This window comes from Crocodylus siamensis, chromosome 6 (assembly GCF_052110815.1).
Source record: "Crocodylus siamensis isolate JL-2025a chromosome 6, ASM5211081v1, whole genome shotgun sequence".
NCBI classification, from domain to species: domain Eukaryota; kingdom Metazoa; phylum Chordata; order Crocodylia; family Crocodylidae; genus Crocodylus; species Crocodylus siamensis.
This window is the reverse complement of record NC_143400.1, coordinates 64,771,401-64,786,529: the sequence shown is the minus strand read 5'-3', so window position 1 is coordinate 64,786,529 and position 15,129 is coordinate 64,771,401. Positions and strand designations below refer to the sequence as shown.

General features: G+C 44.3%; 1 protein-coding gene across 1 annotated transcript in view; it reads right to left on the bottom strand.

The window, feature by feature from the left end:
* Positions 1-14,883, bottom strand: part of RASA2 (RAS p21 protein activator 2) — a 92,381-nt gene extending 77,498 nt beyond the window's left edge. Inside the window, exons 1-4 of the mRNA XM_090051080.1 lie at positions 14,631-14,883; positions 8,369-8,486; positions 5,064-5,167; positions 2,875-2,969 (exon numbers count right to left, since the gene is read on the bottom strand). Coding sequence (XP_089907206.1) covers positions 2,875-2,969; positions 5,064-5,167; positions 8,369-8,486; positions 14,631-14,820 — 507 coding nt within the window. The 5' untranslated portion in view covers positions 14,821-14,883. The remainder of the gene's footprint in view (positions 1-2,874; positions 2,970-5,063; positions 5,168-8,368; positions 8,487-14,630) is intronic.
* Positions 14,884-15,129: the final 246 nt, after the last annotated feature.

Sequence of the window (15,129 nt, the reverse complement as noted above, 5' to 3'; positions counted from 1 at the left end):
CTAATAAGTTATGCAATATAGTCATAGGTGCTACAGCATGTTATATAATCCTAAATGCTTATTTCAGACATGCTGTTCACTTCTGAACTAGTTGCAGAGATTCCACCCACAAGTTTCCTCCAAATCTCCCATTACGTGTCCAGTCAAATACATGTCAATAACTTTGTCTTCTCAGCACAGCTCAGATATTTCTTTTTTCCCTACCCTTTACTTACTTCCCAGACTTGAATAATTTGTCATTCATAGTAGCCAAGATTCAACATCTATCCTACTACAGGAATATGCCTTCAATTGCCAACACTTCCATATTACCATGAATTTTTGCCTAACCAGCATCCATAACAGAAAGTTAGTTTCTCCAACAAACCCATGCCACCTGTTCTGAGGGCTCAGCACTATAATTTTAACTGTAACAACAGAACTATAGCAAGAGTATTGCAGCAGATATTCTAGGCAGTAAGATATGCAGAATAGGGATACAGCTTCATCAGTACTTGAGAGGATTCTCAGAGATACAGTTAAAAAAGCAACCCTGAAATAACACAGGTATGAAAGCTGACTTAGTGTATGCGTGTTCAAACCCCCCTTTCTAAAAAGTGACCCAAGCACTGTAGTCTAGTACACTTGATTTGGGAGGATAACATTTTAGTTGCCCGACTGTCAGGCCACAGCCTCGAACTTGAGGCCTCAGTCTGGCCAACATGGTTGCTCACCTTGACCTGCTGCTGTATGGCTGATCACCAGGGATCTGAGTTTTCCACAGAAAATCAAAGACTTTCCCCTTAAAGGAAAAAACTGCCAGGGCTTTCCTCTTGCAGGCTGGCAGAGTTCCAGTCTGCAGGGGGCTGCGAGAAGCAGGAGAAGGGCAATCAGAGGCAGGGAGCCACATGTATGTGCACACACACATGCACATGGCCAGCAATGCAGCCAGACGGTGTGGTGAACGGGTCCTGCAGGTAAGTTGGGGGATGGGGGGAGGCAGAAAATGGGGCATAGGCAATGCATGGAGAGGGCATGGCGGGGCACATGCCCACACACTGGTGGGCTGAGGCCTGGGGGCAGCAAGGTCAGGAGTGAGAGGCACCAGCAAAGCTGGGGGCAAGGTGTAAGTGATGTGTGAAGAGGGCATGGGGGGCAGGGTTGGGAGGCTGTGGATTGGGAGTAAGGGGTAACAGCATAGAGGGACAGGGCATTGGCTTATTGGGGTTGCTTGGCACCACAAAGATGTGGGGGGCTAGCCGTTCTGGACCTGTGTCCTGGTGAGTGAAAGAGGCAGGAGGAGCTCTGATTTTCCATGATAAAAACACCAATCAAACACCAAAACGTATGTTTAAAAGTTCTTTTATTATAATGGTAGAGGTGCTGGTAGGCGTCTAAATTGCTTTAAAATTGTAAATATAGTGCATTTAATTTTTTTTTTAAAAAAATCACATAAAAATATGGATTTTTTAACAGAGAAAAATCAGAACCTCCATTGATCAACCAGACTGATGAAGGCAGCAGCAGGATCTATTCCTCTATCAGCCCCATCACTGGAGCAGCCAACCAGGGTCAGCTGACCCTCCACTTCCTTTTCTGGCTCAGGGGCTTGTATGGGGAAAAGTATCCAGGTTAACAAGACCCTACTTGACCCACAACCACTCTTTCCCCTACACCCCACTCCCTGATCTCCAGGCTTCCTGACTTGGGTTTGTGGGAAGCCTCGTTCTCCATCTACTATTCAAATGCCCTTGACTTGGCTTGATCCTAGACTCTGCTCTCTGAGCTTCCTGACATGGTCTGTCCCCAGATGTAGTTCACATCCCAATCCTTATGGCAGAGTCAATTAATTTACTGCACCCAACCACCAGTACACATGTAAATGGTGATGTTTTACTGAGGAACTAATTAATCTACTTCACAGGAAAGCACATGTATAAATACACCCACAGAGTACAATTAAATGCAAGCTACTGTTCCTCACATCTCTCAGTGAATGAGAGCCAAACAATGTCCAAACAATGTTTCTGAAACTCATTCTAAAGAACCTTCCTGGAAATATATGACTAAGACTATTATGGTATTGGGGAAAGAATGAAACAATTAAGCCAATAGTTATAAGAGGATATAATAATAATTCAGATATTGCTTTGTATAATAATACTTTCAGAACAAGTTTGGGCCCACAGCTGTAATGTAAACTCACTTTGTGTGTGGAATTACAACACACAAATGAATAATTCTAGTCTATATGTTCAAATATGGTAACAATCTCAACCACTGACTCTCCATTTACAGAAAGTTATTCCTCCTGACCAAACTAGTGAAGGTTTGTGGGGTTAGAAGAACACACACATCTAACATGTGTATCTTTAAGTTTGGGAAAGCTGTACTAAAAACTACAAAAGTTATTGTGACCACAGCAACAATATTTTAAGAGAGATTTTTAAGAAGCTTGTTTAAATTTCACTCTCCCTTCTCCCATCTGAAAGGAAGGTTGGGTCAACTTCCCCACTTAATTGCCACCATATTTCTGGAAGTTCCTTGAGACAACCCTGTCAGGAAATTTAAACTCACTTCAGTCTCAAATATATTTCTGAAAAACAACTTTTTTTTCACAATCTGTCAAGTGTTTAGAAACCACCAGGAAGAGAACACCAGTCACTCATTCCTGCATCATTCAAACAAACTCCAATTTGTTTATCTTGTGTTTATTCTTTCAATTTCTATTTCCTGAAAACCTCATGGGAAAAACGCCTCATTTAAATATAACTATCCACAGTGAAGTTTTAAGTCACAGGTGCTCTCTTTTCCCTGCCCATTTTGTATCACACCCAATATGTACACCTGATGTGTACATTTTTTTATTTACTTCTTTCTAGTTTTAATAGTTACCTGGACTTCTGAATTCGAATCAACAGGTTGAAGCAAATACCACTTCTCCTTGCCGGTATATCTGCACAAGTCTTCTTTTTTGATTGCCACCTTCCCTACAGAAAAAAGCATAATGACATAATGGTAACTTTCCCATGGAACCAACAATTCTGCTTTTAAGGGCCTTCAATTGAAAAGCTAGTCAGTTTTTAAAAAGAGTTTAGTTTAAGACTATAAGACCACAAAAACTGTAAGTATGTTATTTAAAACATTCTTCTTTCTAGTGGTGCATGAAAGATTAAACACAAACAGGAGACAAACTACATAGAGAACATACTGAAAAAGGCTGTACAGAAACAATATTTAATTGCATTATCTGGGATGTTACAAGAATAATACTAAATAAAATAGAAACTGTACTTCTAACTTAAAGTTAAAATTAGAAGTGCACCAATACATCAGTCCATATCATATCAGCACCAAAAAGAAAATTGACATTATCAGCAATTGGCATTTTTTGGCTGATGTGGCCAATAATATCACCGATAAATCCTGTGTGCATGTGCACAGCCACAGCATGCACATAGTCAACCCAGCAGTTTGGGGAGCAGTGCCTGGCTGGTAAATCTGTTAGGGTGAGGAAGCTGTGGAGGTGAGGGAAGGGGTGCATGTATATGGGGGGCAGATCAAGGCCCCCACGGTGAGGGAAGAAGTGAGGCTGGGGTGGCAAGTAGCTCATCCCCAGGACATGGGAAGGGAGGCAGGCAGCTCCTGCTGCAGCACGTGCGTACCTCTAGGGGAGGCATGTGCCTCTCAGATCTGTGCATGGGCTGCCCACTATGGGTTGGCACCAGAGACAGCACTGGGCTCTTCCTGGCGGAGGGTGTTGGGCTGGTGCTGTGCTCAGGGTGGGCAGTGGCGGTGCTGCAAGCGGGGCTATGGGGTGGGCTACAGCCACCTCAGAATTTGCCCTACCCCACCTCCCAGTGCTGCTGCCATCACTGCAAGCGCAGTCCTGGCCCCTACTCTCCCGCTGGTAAGAGCCCCGCGCTCCCCCCAGTCCATAGCAGCAGCCCAGCATTGTCCTGCACGTAGATCTGAGGGGAATGTACCCCCCCATGCCTTCCCTGGGGGTGTACACAGTGGCAGGAGCCCCCTCTCCTCCGTGCACCCTCCAGACGAGTTGCTCGCAGCTCCATCCCACGCCTTGCCCTTGTTGGGTAGTGCCTACCCCTGCCATAGCCCTTCCCTTACTGTGGGTGCATTGATCTGCACCCCCCACACCCCTTCTCCCCAACAGACTTACCAGCTGGATGCTCTCCAAGCTGCATATTGGCAATAGGATCAGTGTCGGCCAATATGGCTCATTAATAACTGGCCATAGGTATCGGCCCAAGAAGTCTTTATTGGTGCACCATAAGTTAAAATAAATATTTTAAAGAATAAAGATTCTGAAGATTTCTTAAGTAGGAAATTAAAGCTGGACTACTGTGTGAAAGGCTGTTTATCAAATGACTTGACATGAAGGTTCAATGGATTCCTTCCCCAATTAAAGACACTGAAGTTCAATAATATGTAAAGAACTACTTACCCCAAAACCCTCATAAACCTGCTAAAATAAAGCAATTATACAGTGAACAGGAAGCAAGAGGTGGTAAGCTATGTTAGTCTGAAGGCAGGTAGAAGGTAGACTTGCATGTTATAGACCATGAAGTACAAATCTACCTTACAGAACAGTCCGTTACCTTCCAATGTTATAAGAATGTTTACCATAAAGCTTGCCAGGTTTACAGAATAAGAAGAATAGTTTCTAAAAAAGGTAAAAACCTGTATTTTTAGTAAAACTGCAAAAAAACCCCCAGCAATCCAAATATTCTAATTGGAACATCAATGGAAAAAACAAAATGAAGAGGAAGACATATGAAATATTCCTCTGAAATGCAGAATATGGTGAATAGTTCTATAACTATTAAATCAGCAAAACCACCAGGTTACAATCCAATACAGAAAGGCAACAAAAATCTGTTTTAGATATTTATTCATTTTGCAAATGTTGAGGTAACAGTACTACAGTTTAACTATTTGAAACAAGGGAACAAATTAAGAGTAGTCTATACAAGAGATCCTTATCCTTTGGACACAAATATTTTATTTAATTACAACAGTCAAATTTATTTTTAGTAATGCTTATAGATTATACTAATTCTTACCTATACGGAAATCTTTTTGTAAAACACTTTTATCATAAATATAGAAGGATAAGCATTGGAATATTCTTGGAATCTCAAAGTAAAAGTCTTCACCAAAATAGGGGCTGGAAAGAAAGAGGAAAATTATAAATGATCAAATATTTATTTAAATATTTAAAAGAATATTTAATAATTTCAAGAAATAATTCCAGCTATGATTCAATAATGTACAGTGCCCAGCACAAGACTTGCAATGTCATTTCATGTACACCACAAAGGTATCCTGGTTTCAAAAATTAATAATTTCATTGCAAATTAGCAACTTGGAGATGTAGAGAGCATCTAACAGATTTTAAACATTACATACACACAGTAAGATTAGTTTTCGAGATCCCTTATTTCCCAAATCTAAAATGGCTTTACCCCCAAACCAGTTATATTATTCACTCCCATTCATGCCTCCCATTACTTTCAGAGCATGTGCCCAAATAGCCAGGAGTGCCCCCTTCCCCCTGTACCTTCTGGTTCTGTAGGCCCCAGCAGCCAGTAGTGCATAGGAGCAATGCCTAAAGTTTGCAGTTACTGCCAATGGTGAAAGGTCACCTCTTTTTGCTGAAGACACCCAGGTCAAGGTGGCAAACAATTCCCAAAACAACAAAAACACCCTCCTGATTTTGACAGCAAAAAAAGGGCGCAGCATTTCCCTCCCCGCAACCACATTCTGCTGCATTTCTTAGAGTACCTGCAGTTACTGATGCACAGTCCTATGTTGCCACTGTAAGCAGAAGTGGATGGGAGAATGAGACACTACCCCCCAGTCCATTCTGCCTACACCCCCTAGGCACCTGGGGCTTGTCCCCCACTCATGCACCCATCTTTATGCTACTGCCCCCTGTGGCCACTTGTTAATTGAAATTCCTTCAAAGCCAGTGGGCAGGGATAAGGGCTGTGTGAAATGTTGGCAAGCGTTTTATTTGGGAGGTGTCTTGGCCCGTTTTGGTGCCCGAAACACTGAATCCAAAATGAAGTGGAAGGTTCCAAAACATCTCTGAAATAAAATTAAACCATCCAAAATCCAGCCTCTGGATGTGCATGGGGGATGACAGTATATTGCCGCTGTCAGCAAGTAATACGAGGTTAGCTTTGAGCAGTTTGGAGGTGCAGTTTCACAAAAACCTCTTCATCCATCTCCTTGAAATTTCATAGATTCATACATGTGGGATTGGAAGGGACCCAAGTAGATCTTCAAGTCTGACCCCCTGCCCTGGGCAGGAGAGAATACTGGGCTCATATGACCCCAACTAGGTAACTGTCAAGCCTCCTCTTAAAGACCCCCAAGGTAGGAGCCAGCACCACTTCCCTTGGAAGCTGGTTCCAGATCCTAGCTGCCCTGACTATGAAGTTGTGCCTTCTAATGTCCACCCTGAACGTACTCTCAAACAGCTTGTGGCTGTTATTCCTTGTTACTCTGGGAGGTGCTTGGGGGAACAGGGTCTCTTCCATTCCCTGCTGGTCCCCCCTGGTAAATTTATAGATGGCCATCAGGTCCCCTCTCAGCCTTCTCTCGTGAAGGCTAAACAGGTTCAGGTCGTCCCGTAGCCTCTCCTCATGGGGTCTGCACTGCTGTCCCCAGATCATGACTGGCTCTCCTCTGGACCCTCTTGATGCTGGCTACATCCCTCCTAAAGTGCGGAGCCCCAAACTGGACACATTACTCTAACTGTGGCCTGACCAGCATTGCATAGAGAGGGAGGATCACCGCCTTGGCCCTGCCTGCGATGCATCTATGGATGCATCACAAGGTATGGTTAGCCTTACTGACCACGTCCTCACATTGGCGGCCCATGTTCATCTTGGAATCAATAATGACTCCAAGATCTCTTTCTGTCACTGTGCTTTCAAGAAGGGAGTTCCCTAGCCTATAGGTATGCTGCTGGTTGGCAGGCTTCATGCCCTTAGAAGGGGCTATCATCCCTGCTATTTTCATTCGAATCAGGCAAGAAATAATGAAGTTATAGGCATTTTAGTGATTCCCATTATAGCCTATGGCTGAAACACTGAAACAGCATCAAAACTCTGAAACAGATTAAACCGAATGGAAATGGGACAGTGATCCAAAACACTGAAATGAATCACTGTCCCTCCAAAACGCTGAATCCAAAACCAAAATGAAACATAGCTGCTTTGCACAACCCTAGCAGGGATCATCTCTTACTCTTCCTCAGAATAAGAAAATTACACATGCTATGATCACCATAAAAGCATTTCAAAACTTTCTTCACTTACGCCAGCTAAAGTAATTTAGTTATCAAATAGCAGTCCGAACAAGTACATTTCAGTTTGGGCTGGTAAGCCTTCAGGGAGAAGGAGAACCCCATGAAAAAGGAAGAAATCCTTGGAAGAAGGAAGGGCAGGGGTGCAGGGGGTACCACCAGCACAGCAAGCAGCCTCCAAGCCTGTAGTCCATGCAGTGAGTAGTGGCCCCTGGGTGCCCAAAAGTTGGACAGTCCTGTCAATTTATCTTTTAGCTCTGCAGCACTAAAAGCAGTAGATACAACAAAGCTTTTATTGTTTCCCCTCACTCAAGTCAGCATAATATACAGAACAGTAATTAAAAGGCCCCTCTAGAAACATTTCAAATTAGGACCAAACTTTAAAGTTTGTCCTTCAAAATATCTAGCTTAATTTTGTTGCTAGAGGTGTATTATTTACTTTTGTTAGCGTAATCTCTGTTTGTTCTCTTTTATAATACAAAGGGCAACATAAAATGTATCATTTGATTTAACTGCATATAGTACATTACACAAATGCAAAATATGAAAGATATTTGTCCTAATGGTCAAAAAAGGTACACATAAACCAGTATAAGTGATAGGAAACCAGTTCACATCTGTAACACAAGAGAAGTGCAGTGCACATAAGTCACTTTCAAAATGGCCAAAACCAGTTTAAAATAAGCCTGGGATGGATGTAGTATCAGACTTGACTGAGTTAGGTTAAACTGGTTTATTGAACCCCTGTTCCAGATCCCTTTCAAACAAACTTTGAAAATAAAACTGGCTATTCTTTAAAAGCACATGGGATACAGTTAAAATCTGTTTTTATTTTACTTTTAAGACATCCCTGTTATTAGGGCAGTTTTGCCCACCCCACAGCACTTCATTCCCATTTTTAAAACCACACTTGCACACAGTAGGAAATTACTCAGGAACAAGAATGAGAAAATAAGTGTAGGCATTTTTAACAAAGGAGAGAAGGGGACATAAGGGACAGATCATGGTAGATTCATAAGTTAGTTGGCTTAGTCTAAAAATGTTAAGACTTACCTTAAAGATTTCTCTACTACCTGGGTACGAAAAACTTCTTCTTGATCTAAGTTTATGGTACAGAAACAATCTCTCATTTTGTTGGGTCCAGAGTATGGAACTAGATTTTTGGCATCACCTGTTAATAAAAGTAACAAAGTAAATCTTAAACACTGGAAGAAAAAAAACCTCAGACTTACTGGCTACAAGTATTTTAAATATCTACTCTTAAATGCATAAAAAATTACATATTTACACTTCAATATACATGTTTTTCACTCAGTATTCAAAAGATATTGTACAGTCACATAGGTTACTTCCATTCACCCCTGTGCAACACAACATCTGTTTAAAGTAGCCCACAGTAAGAGTTTATTGAAAAAACGTTATATACCCCACAACTGTAGCCTTAGAAGATGTAAAGCAGGAGTTAACACACTCTACTTTTGCAAGTACTTCTAACAACCAAATAGCTGGGATTTTATACTGTGTTTCAGGCAGAAAAAAAAAAGGAACTTCAACACACAACATTAAAAAAACCCTACTTTGCTACTGATTCAGAAGATTATGCCATTTCATTCACCCTGTAATACCTGCACAGACTACACCCACAAAATTGGACATGCCAGCTAGCTAAAGTGATAGGACCACACGACAAACAGGGCACGTCTACGTCACCATGCTTTAGTATTTCCTTTTAGAAGTACTGAAGCAGGATGCAGTATGGGCAATTAATATGCCATACTCATGGTGGACGGTTAGATTTCACCACTACGGTGACATAGCTGCCATTCGCATGTAGACCCACGTGATCACTATGTTGCCATAATGTGCTGTACAGCAACATAGTGCGTCACTACGTTACCTTAGAGCAACATGTAGATGCACCCATACATAACTTAACTAAACTACTGCTATCACTCAGTATTGTATTTAAACTCTATGTTTTAAGAAGTCTGTTACAGAAAGTCTTAATCACTACAACATCATCTGGTTTGTAATTATGACTACTTTACTAACATTTTCCAGGATTTTAAAAAGTGCATCTGTTACCATAACCAGCTGGATGAAGACAGAAGAGGAACATCAACTACTGAAAGGGAAGAAGCTTAAGAAAACATGAAACCTAAGGAAAGAAAGAGAATAGAAAGGCAAGGAAGAATATGATTTTTAGGAACAGGATTTTTAGGAACCGTTCAATCATATTAAAAGCCTGAGGTAAAAAAAAAGGGAATTCAGGTCCTGGGATTTCACAAGGAACAGGACATTCACGGTCTCCAGAGCAGTTTACAGTGAAGCAGCAAAGATAGTTGGTACCTCTTATAAACCAACTGTGTCACTTCTATTCAGGAATATTTGTTGCTCTGCATCTCATCTCCATCTTGGCACTGAAGTTTTAAAAGGTGTGTTTCCTGATGTAGGGTGAGGGGTGGGGGGAAGGAGTGTCAAATAGACACCCCTGTAGGTCTGGTCCCACAGACTGGATGAGTAATAGAGGACTGTGTCCACAGGAGACAACCGTATACTTCTGCTACTTTTTCCAAGCACCTTCCAAATTTGCAATGTGTAAGTCCTCATTTTCCACAAGCTTCTGTCTTTTTGTCTCTTGCAAAATGCTACATGCTCACAAGTCTTGTTTTATATACCTGCACCTTATCTTCTTGGGTCTTTCCCCACCTTTCTGCTGCTTATGACTCTCAGGGCCTGAAACTTTTCCCCACGTATTCTTCAAACAGAATCTTATACATCCTGTTTAAATTCTTTGGATGACAATCGCTACTGTAGTGAACTGGACAAGGTTCCTAAGAACAAATGCCTACCAAAATAAATAAGCTTGCAAGTCATAAACATAGCTCTTAGTGTTAGCCCTGGTTCAAGGCCAGATGTCAGTATTCTTAAGGACTACCAAACATTTTAGCAGAAAGAGAGATGGCCTAATGGAAAATGAATGAACTACCTTTGTGGTCACAGAAGTAGTCCCTTTAAAATCAGAATAAGCCCACAGGAATGATAGTATGTATTATAACTGTAGAAATTCTTCCACAGCCAAAAAGAAAAAAATTCTTCCACAAAATCTCAGTGAGCAATTTTGAACACAATCCTTCCCTATATCCAACCAACTTCTTCCTTCCCTCCCACTTCCCAAGGGAAAGAAAAAAACTCAGAGATACAGTAAATTGATGTTGAAAAATGATGTAGAAAACAGCATTATAGAATACTCAAGACTTAGTTTAAATACTACATGCTAGCAAACACTGTATAAACTGAGGGAATGAAAAAAATAAAATAAAGGAGATCCATACAACAAGCAAGTAATCCCAGGAGCATTTCTGATTATTGTAGCTTGTGATTACTGCATCTGAGTAGTTTCAGAGTGAGATATGCAGATTGTCCTGGACAAGTGGGGAAAAAAACCCAACCAAACAAAAACCCCCCAATCTACGTACAAATACTATATAGTCTGAATATCACTCACACACACACACTTACTATAGCATTATTGGCACTGTTTTTATGCTCAGGCTTTACAAATATATCAAGACTTAAAAAAAGTTTATGACTCCCCCTCAAAACAAGCAACTGTTATTTTGAAACAGTACCTCTATACATGCTGTCAAAATGTTTAAGTCTTGATATCTTAGAAAGCTCCTACCTTTAGAAGTGGGACTGGAAGAAAAAAGGAAGAAAGCAATCCTTGTCTTTCTGTGAGTAAAAAACTTCTGTTTTGTAGCCTTCATATTGAGATAGACTTTACTGCATCTGGAGGCAGGGTAATAGTGAATATTGTCCAACTCTGAAGTAAAGAATCAAAGCCTTTCTCCGTTTTCCTTTTACTTATTGACCAGTTGAAGCCATTTAGAGCTTTAGCACATTACGAGTAGCTTTGCCCAAGAGATAAGTTCAATCATCCCTTAGTTACTATATCTATATTATGCTGCTACCTGAATAAATCCCCATAGAAGGCATAAGGAAGGAAAAAAACAAAAAGGGAAAAGCAATTTTATGTGATATTTAGTCATCACTCAGACGCATGATTTTCTCATCTTTTCTCATCCAGGGCCTGGATAGTCGCAAGTATTCAGACAGCTTGGCTTTACAATAGGAAGGTTGGAACTTTTAAATTCCGTTACTGGGCAGAAAAGACAACCAATCTGATTTAGCTTACAGGTTTTACAAGGGGTGCACCAATAAAGATTCTTTTGGCTAATACCAATGCCCAATTATTAATGAGCCATATGGGCTGAAACCTAGCTGACTACCGATATGCAGCCCGACAGCTTGGAGAGTAGCTTGGGGCTACTTGGAGAGCAGCTTCTGGCTGGTAAATTTGGGGGGCTGGGGGAGGCACTGGGCAGCTGGGGTAGGGCACGGGATGGAACCTCAGGCAGCGCATCCAGTGGTTCAGGGGTATGAGTGTGTGTGGGGGAAGGGGGTGTTTGTTTGTTTATTTTTTAATTCCACCGTCTTCTTTACGATTTTCAACACTTTTTCCTAAAGTTCCTTAGCAATCAGTGCCTATAATACAATACTGCCTTGCTTCTAAGAGAATCCTGTAACAAAATCAAAATCCTGTATTAGCCATCACTTTTACCTTATGTTTGACTGTGGCCAAAATTACAATACAAGATACAAATTTTGTTGTATGATCACTAACATACAGTATATAATGGGCGTGTCTACATGAGATGCACAGTAAAATTAATCTAATGAGCATTTAGCATTAGTACATCATGCAAAAAGAATGCTAATACACAGTAGACTTAGTCTAATCTGCATTAAGCATTGTAAATAAGCATTCGTCTGTGCTAATGCACAGTAGTGCCAGTAACAGGTACAAACTTAATGCACTGTAATTACAGGTACTAAGCTTAACGCACCCTAATTATGGCACATTAATGAATGTGTAGATGTGCCCAATGAAACACGCTTCTTTTTTTTTTTTTTTTTTTAACCATGGGTGGGCAATTATTTGGATTCCTATGGGCAGGATGGGATGGGGCCACAGGCAGGTGGAATGGGCAGGTGGGGCTAGGATCATGGGGCAGTAACAGCACAGGGTCAGGACCCAGCCACAATCTGTTCCCTGCATGGATTGCAGCTCTACCCTAGGCCCTGGCTCCACACTGTCACCACCCTGTGATCCCAGTCCTGGTCCCATCCCCATCCCCCGACAGCATTCCCTGTCTGCCCACAGCCCCATCCCATCCACCCAGCTGAGTGTACCCTGCCCACAGGGGTCCCAGGCCAGTCTCCACTGAGACCCCACCTACCTGCCCACTCAGTCTGGCACTCCCAGCAGGAGGGCCTGGGGTACCGAGGCAGGAGGGTTGCCTCTGGCTGGCAGCTGCACTGGCAGCCAAAAGGAGCCACTGGAAAGCCGAGTTCAACTGCTGCACCGCCCCTGCCCTGCTTTGTGCCCAGGGGCTGTGGGACCAGTAACACACATCATGGCTTGGGCTGCTCCCTGTGCCTGGGCCACGTGGGTCCAAGGGATCTACATGGGCTGGATAAAATCCCTGGGCAGGCTGGCCCACAGGCTGTATCCTGCCCACTCTTGCTCTAAACACAAGTCTTTAGGATTTTCGTATTCCTTTTAGATAGAAAATACATGTGACATCAGATCTCAGTTTTAGGAAAGAATTATTTTCAATTTATCACAGGTAGTAAAGCCCCTTGAACTACTGTACTATCTATCATCTATTACAGGTAAAAGTCCTGAGAGTAATAAGTGGAAGGTAAAACTTTGGTAGCAATAAAAATCTCTACTTTCCCATTTTGATTATTGTAGGATATAATGCAGAAGTATTAAACGGAAAATTATTTCTGCATTATTTTTGGACCAATTTGTATATGACCTGTAGTGGGAAAGGGCAAACAAGCAAACTAAATCTAATCCTGAGTTCACTCCATTTTGCATTCTCATAAGATAACAAGAGGCCTCCCAAAAGTATAACTGTCACTCCAAAGACCCCTGACTCCATATCTCCCAACATGTCCTGTGTTCCTAATCTGGTTCTCTTTTGATTGGGACTAAATTCAGATTATTGAGACATTGACAGTTGGGAGGATTCTGTGATTCCCATGTATATTTATTCTGAACACAGTTTAATAAAACCTAGAGCCACAACCACACAGTCACTGTTTGAAGTTACATATTTTCCAAACTTCAGTACTCAAGAGTAAAAGAACTTGGAAATGCTTGTTTATTCAACAGAGATAGTTAAGCCATGGTACAGCCCAGGAGTAGGCAACCCCCAGCATGGGTGCCAAAGCATGGCATCTAAAGGCATTTTGCTTGGCACGCGTGCCTCGAGGCAGATACTGGGGGAAGGGGCCAGAGCTGCACTTGGTGTCACAAGGATCAGGCCCCTCGCAGCTCCCCTGCCATCTGGCCCTGACATGCCAACATCTTACAAGTCAAGGTTGCAGGCGTTGTTGGTACTCTGCCCAAAAACACTGCCAACCCCTGTTATAGTCTGGAGTTAGGAGATAGGCAGGGTAGAGATGCATCCTACAAACTAACTCAAATCAGAGATACATAAACTCTCTCAAGCCTGAACCTCACTTCGTCAGAGGCTGCAAGAGAACAAGCACATGCACAGAGTGGCAGACTATGGTCTTTTACAGCCTCTAACCAAGTGAGCTTAGACTCGGGCAGGCCAATGTGCCCTGGATGCCCAATTCGGAGTGAAATACAACAACTCATGTTGAAACCCCACACCCGATGCTGAAGAACGAAGTGCAGAGATAGTTTATTCTGCCTGGATTCAGCACAAAGCCTTAGGAGAGCGGAGCACTGTCCGGCTGAGGAGGGGGCCGGGCCTCCCGCACGCTCCCCTGCCCGCCCCGCCACCTGGCCTAAGCCTCGTGGAGAGCTCCGATGCCACCGGGACCCCACGGGCCCCTTGACACCACGGCTGGCTCGGGAGACGCAGGCGGGACGCCGCACCTGCTCTGGCCCTTCCCGGGCTCCCTTCGTCTGGCGGCAGCGCGGCCAGGCCGGGGCCGCTGGCAACCACTCGTCACCAGCCCCCCGCTCCGCACTGAAGGGAAACGGTGGAGCCGAGGCGCGTGCGACAACCGCCAGGAGGGCGCAGCGCCACCCACCCCTTCTCCCGGGCTCAGCCCGCGGCGCCGGCACTGCGACCGGGCGCTCCCCCGCGCCGCGGCCGGCCCAGCCCGGGGACAACTTCCTGCTCCCGCCGGCGTTTCGCAACTCGCGTCGGTCACAGCTCCGCGGAAACGGCCCGTTCCCAGGCCGCCGCCCCGGCCCAGCACTCACAGATCTTCCCGCGGAGGCTCCGGAACACTCGCAGCTCCGCGGCACGGCCCTGCCCGGCCGCCATCGCGCCGCCGCCGCCTACGCAGCACTGAGGGGGGGAGCAACTCCCGCCCCAGCTTCGCTCCTCGCTCTGATGCCCCTTCCCGGCTGTGTCAGTGCCGGCGGGGGCGGCCCGTCCTGACCCACTCATTGGCCGGCGGCGCAGGAGGGGCGGGGCCGGCGCGCAGCCTGGCAGGCGGAGTGACGGCCCGGCGCAGGCGCACTCCAGTCCCTGCGGCTGGCGCCTGGGGGCGGAGCTTGGGTGGCTAAGTCCCCCGCAGCTGCTTTCTTCCGGTGCGGTGGGGGTGGGCTCTGCTATTCCCCTCCGCTCCCTTTCCGGCGCGTGGGGCGGGAGAAGCTACTGACAGGGCCAGCCCTAAGCTGAGGCTCTTGTGTGATGGCGCTGCCCGCGGCCCCCTGTCCCTAGTTGGGCGGGACCGGGCCGCTTGGGGTTCTGGGA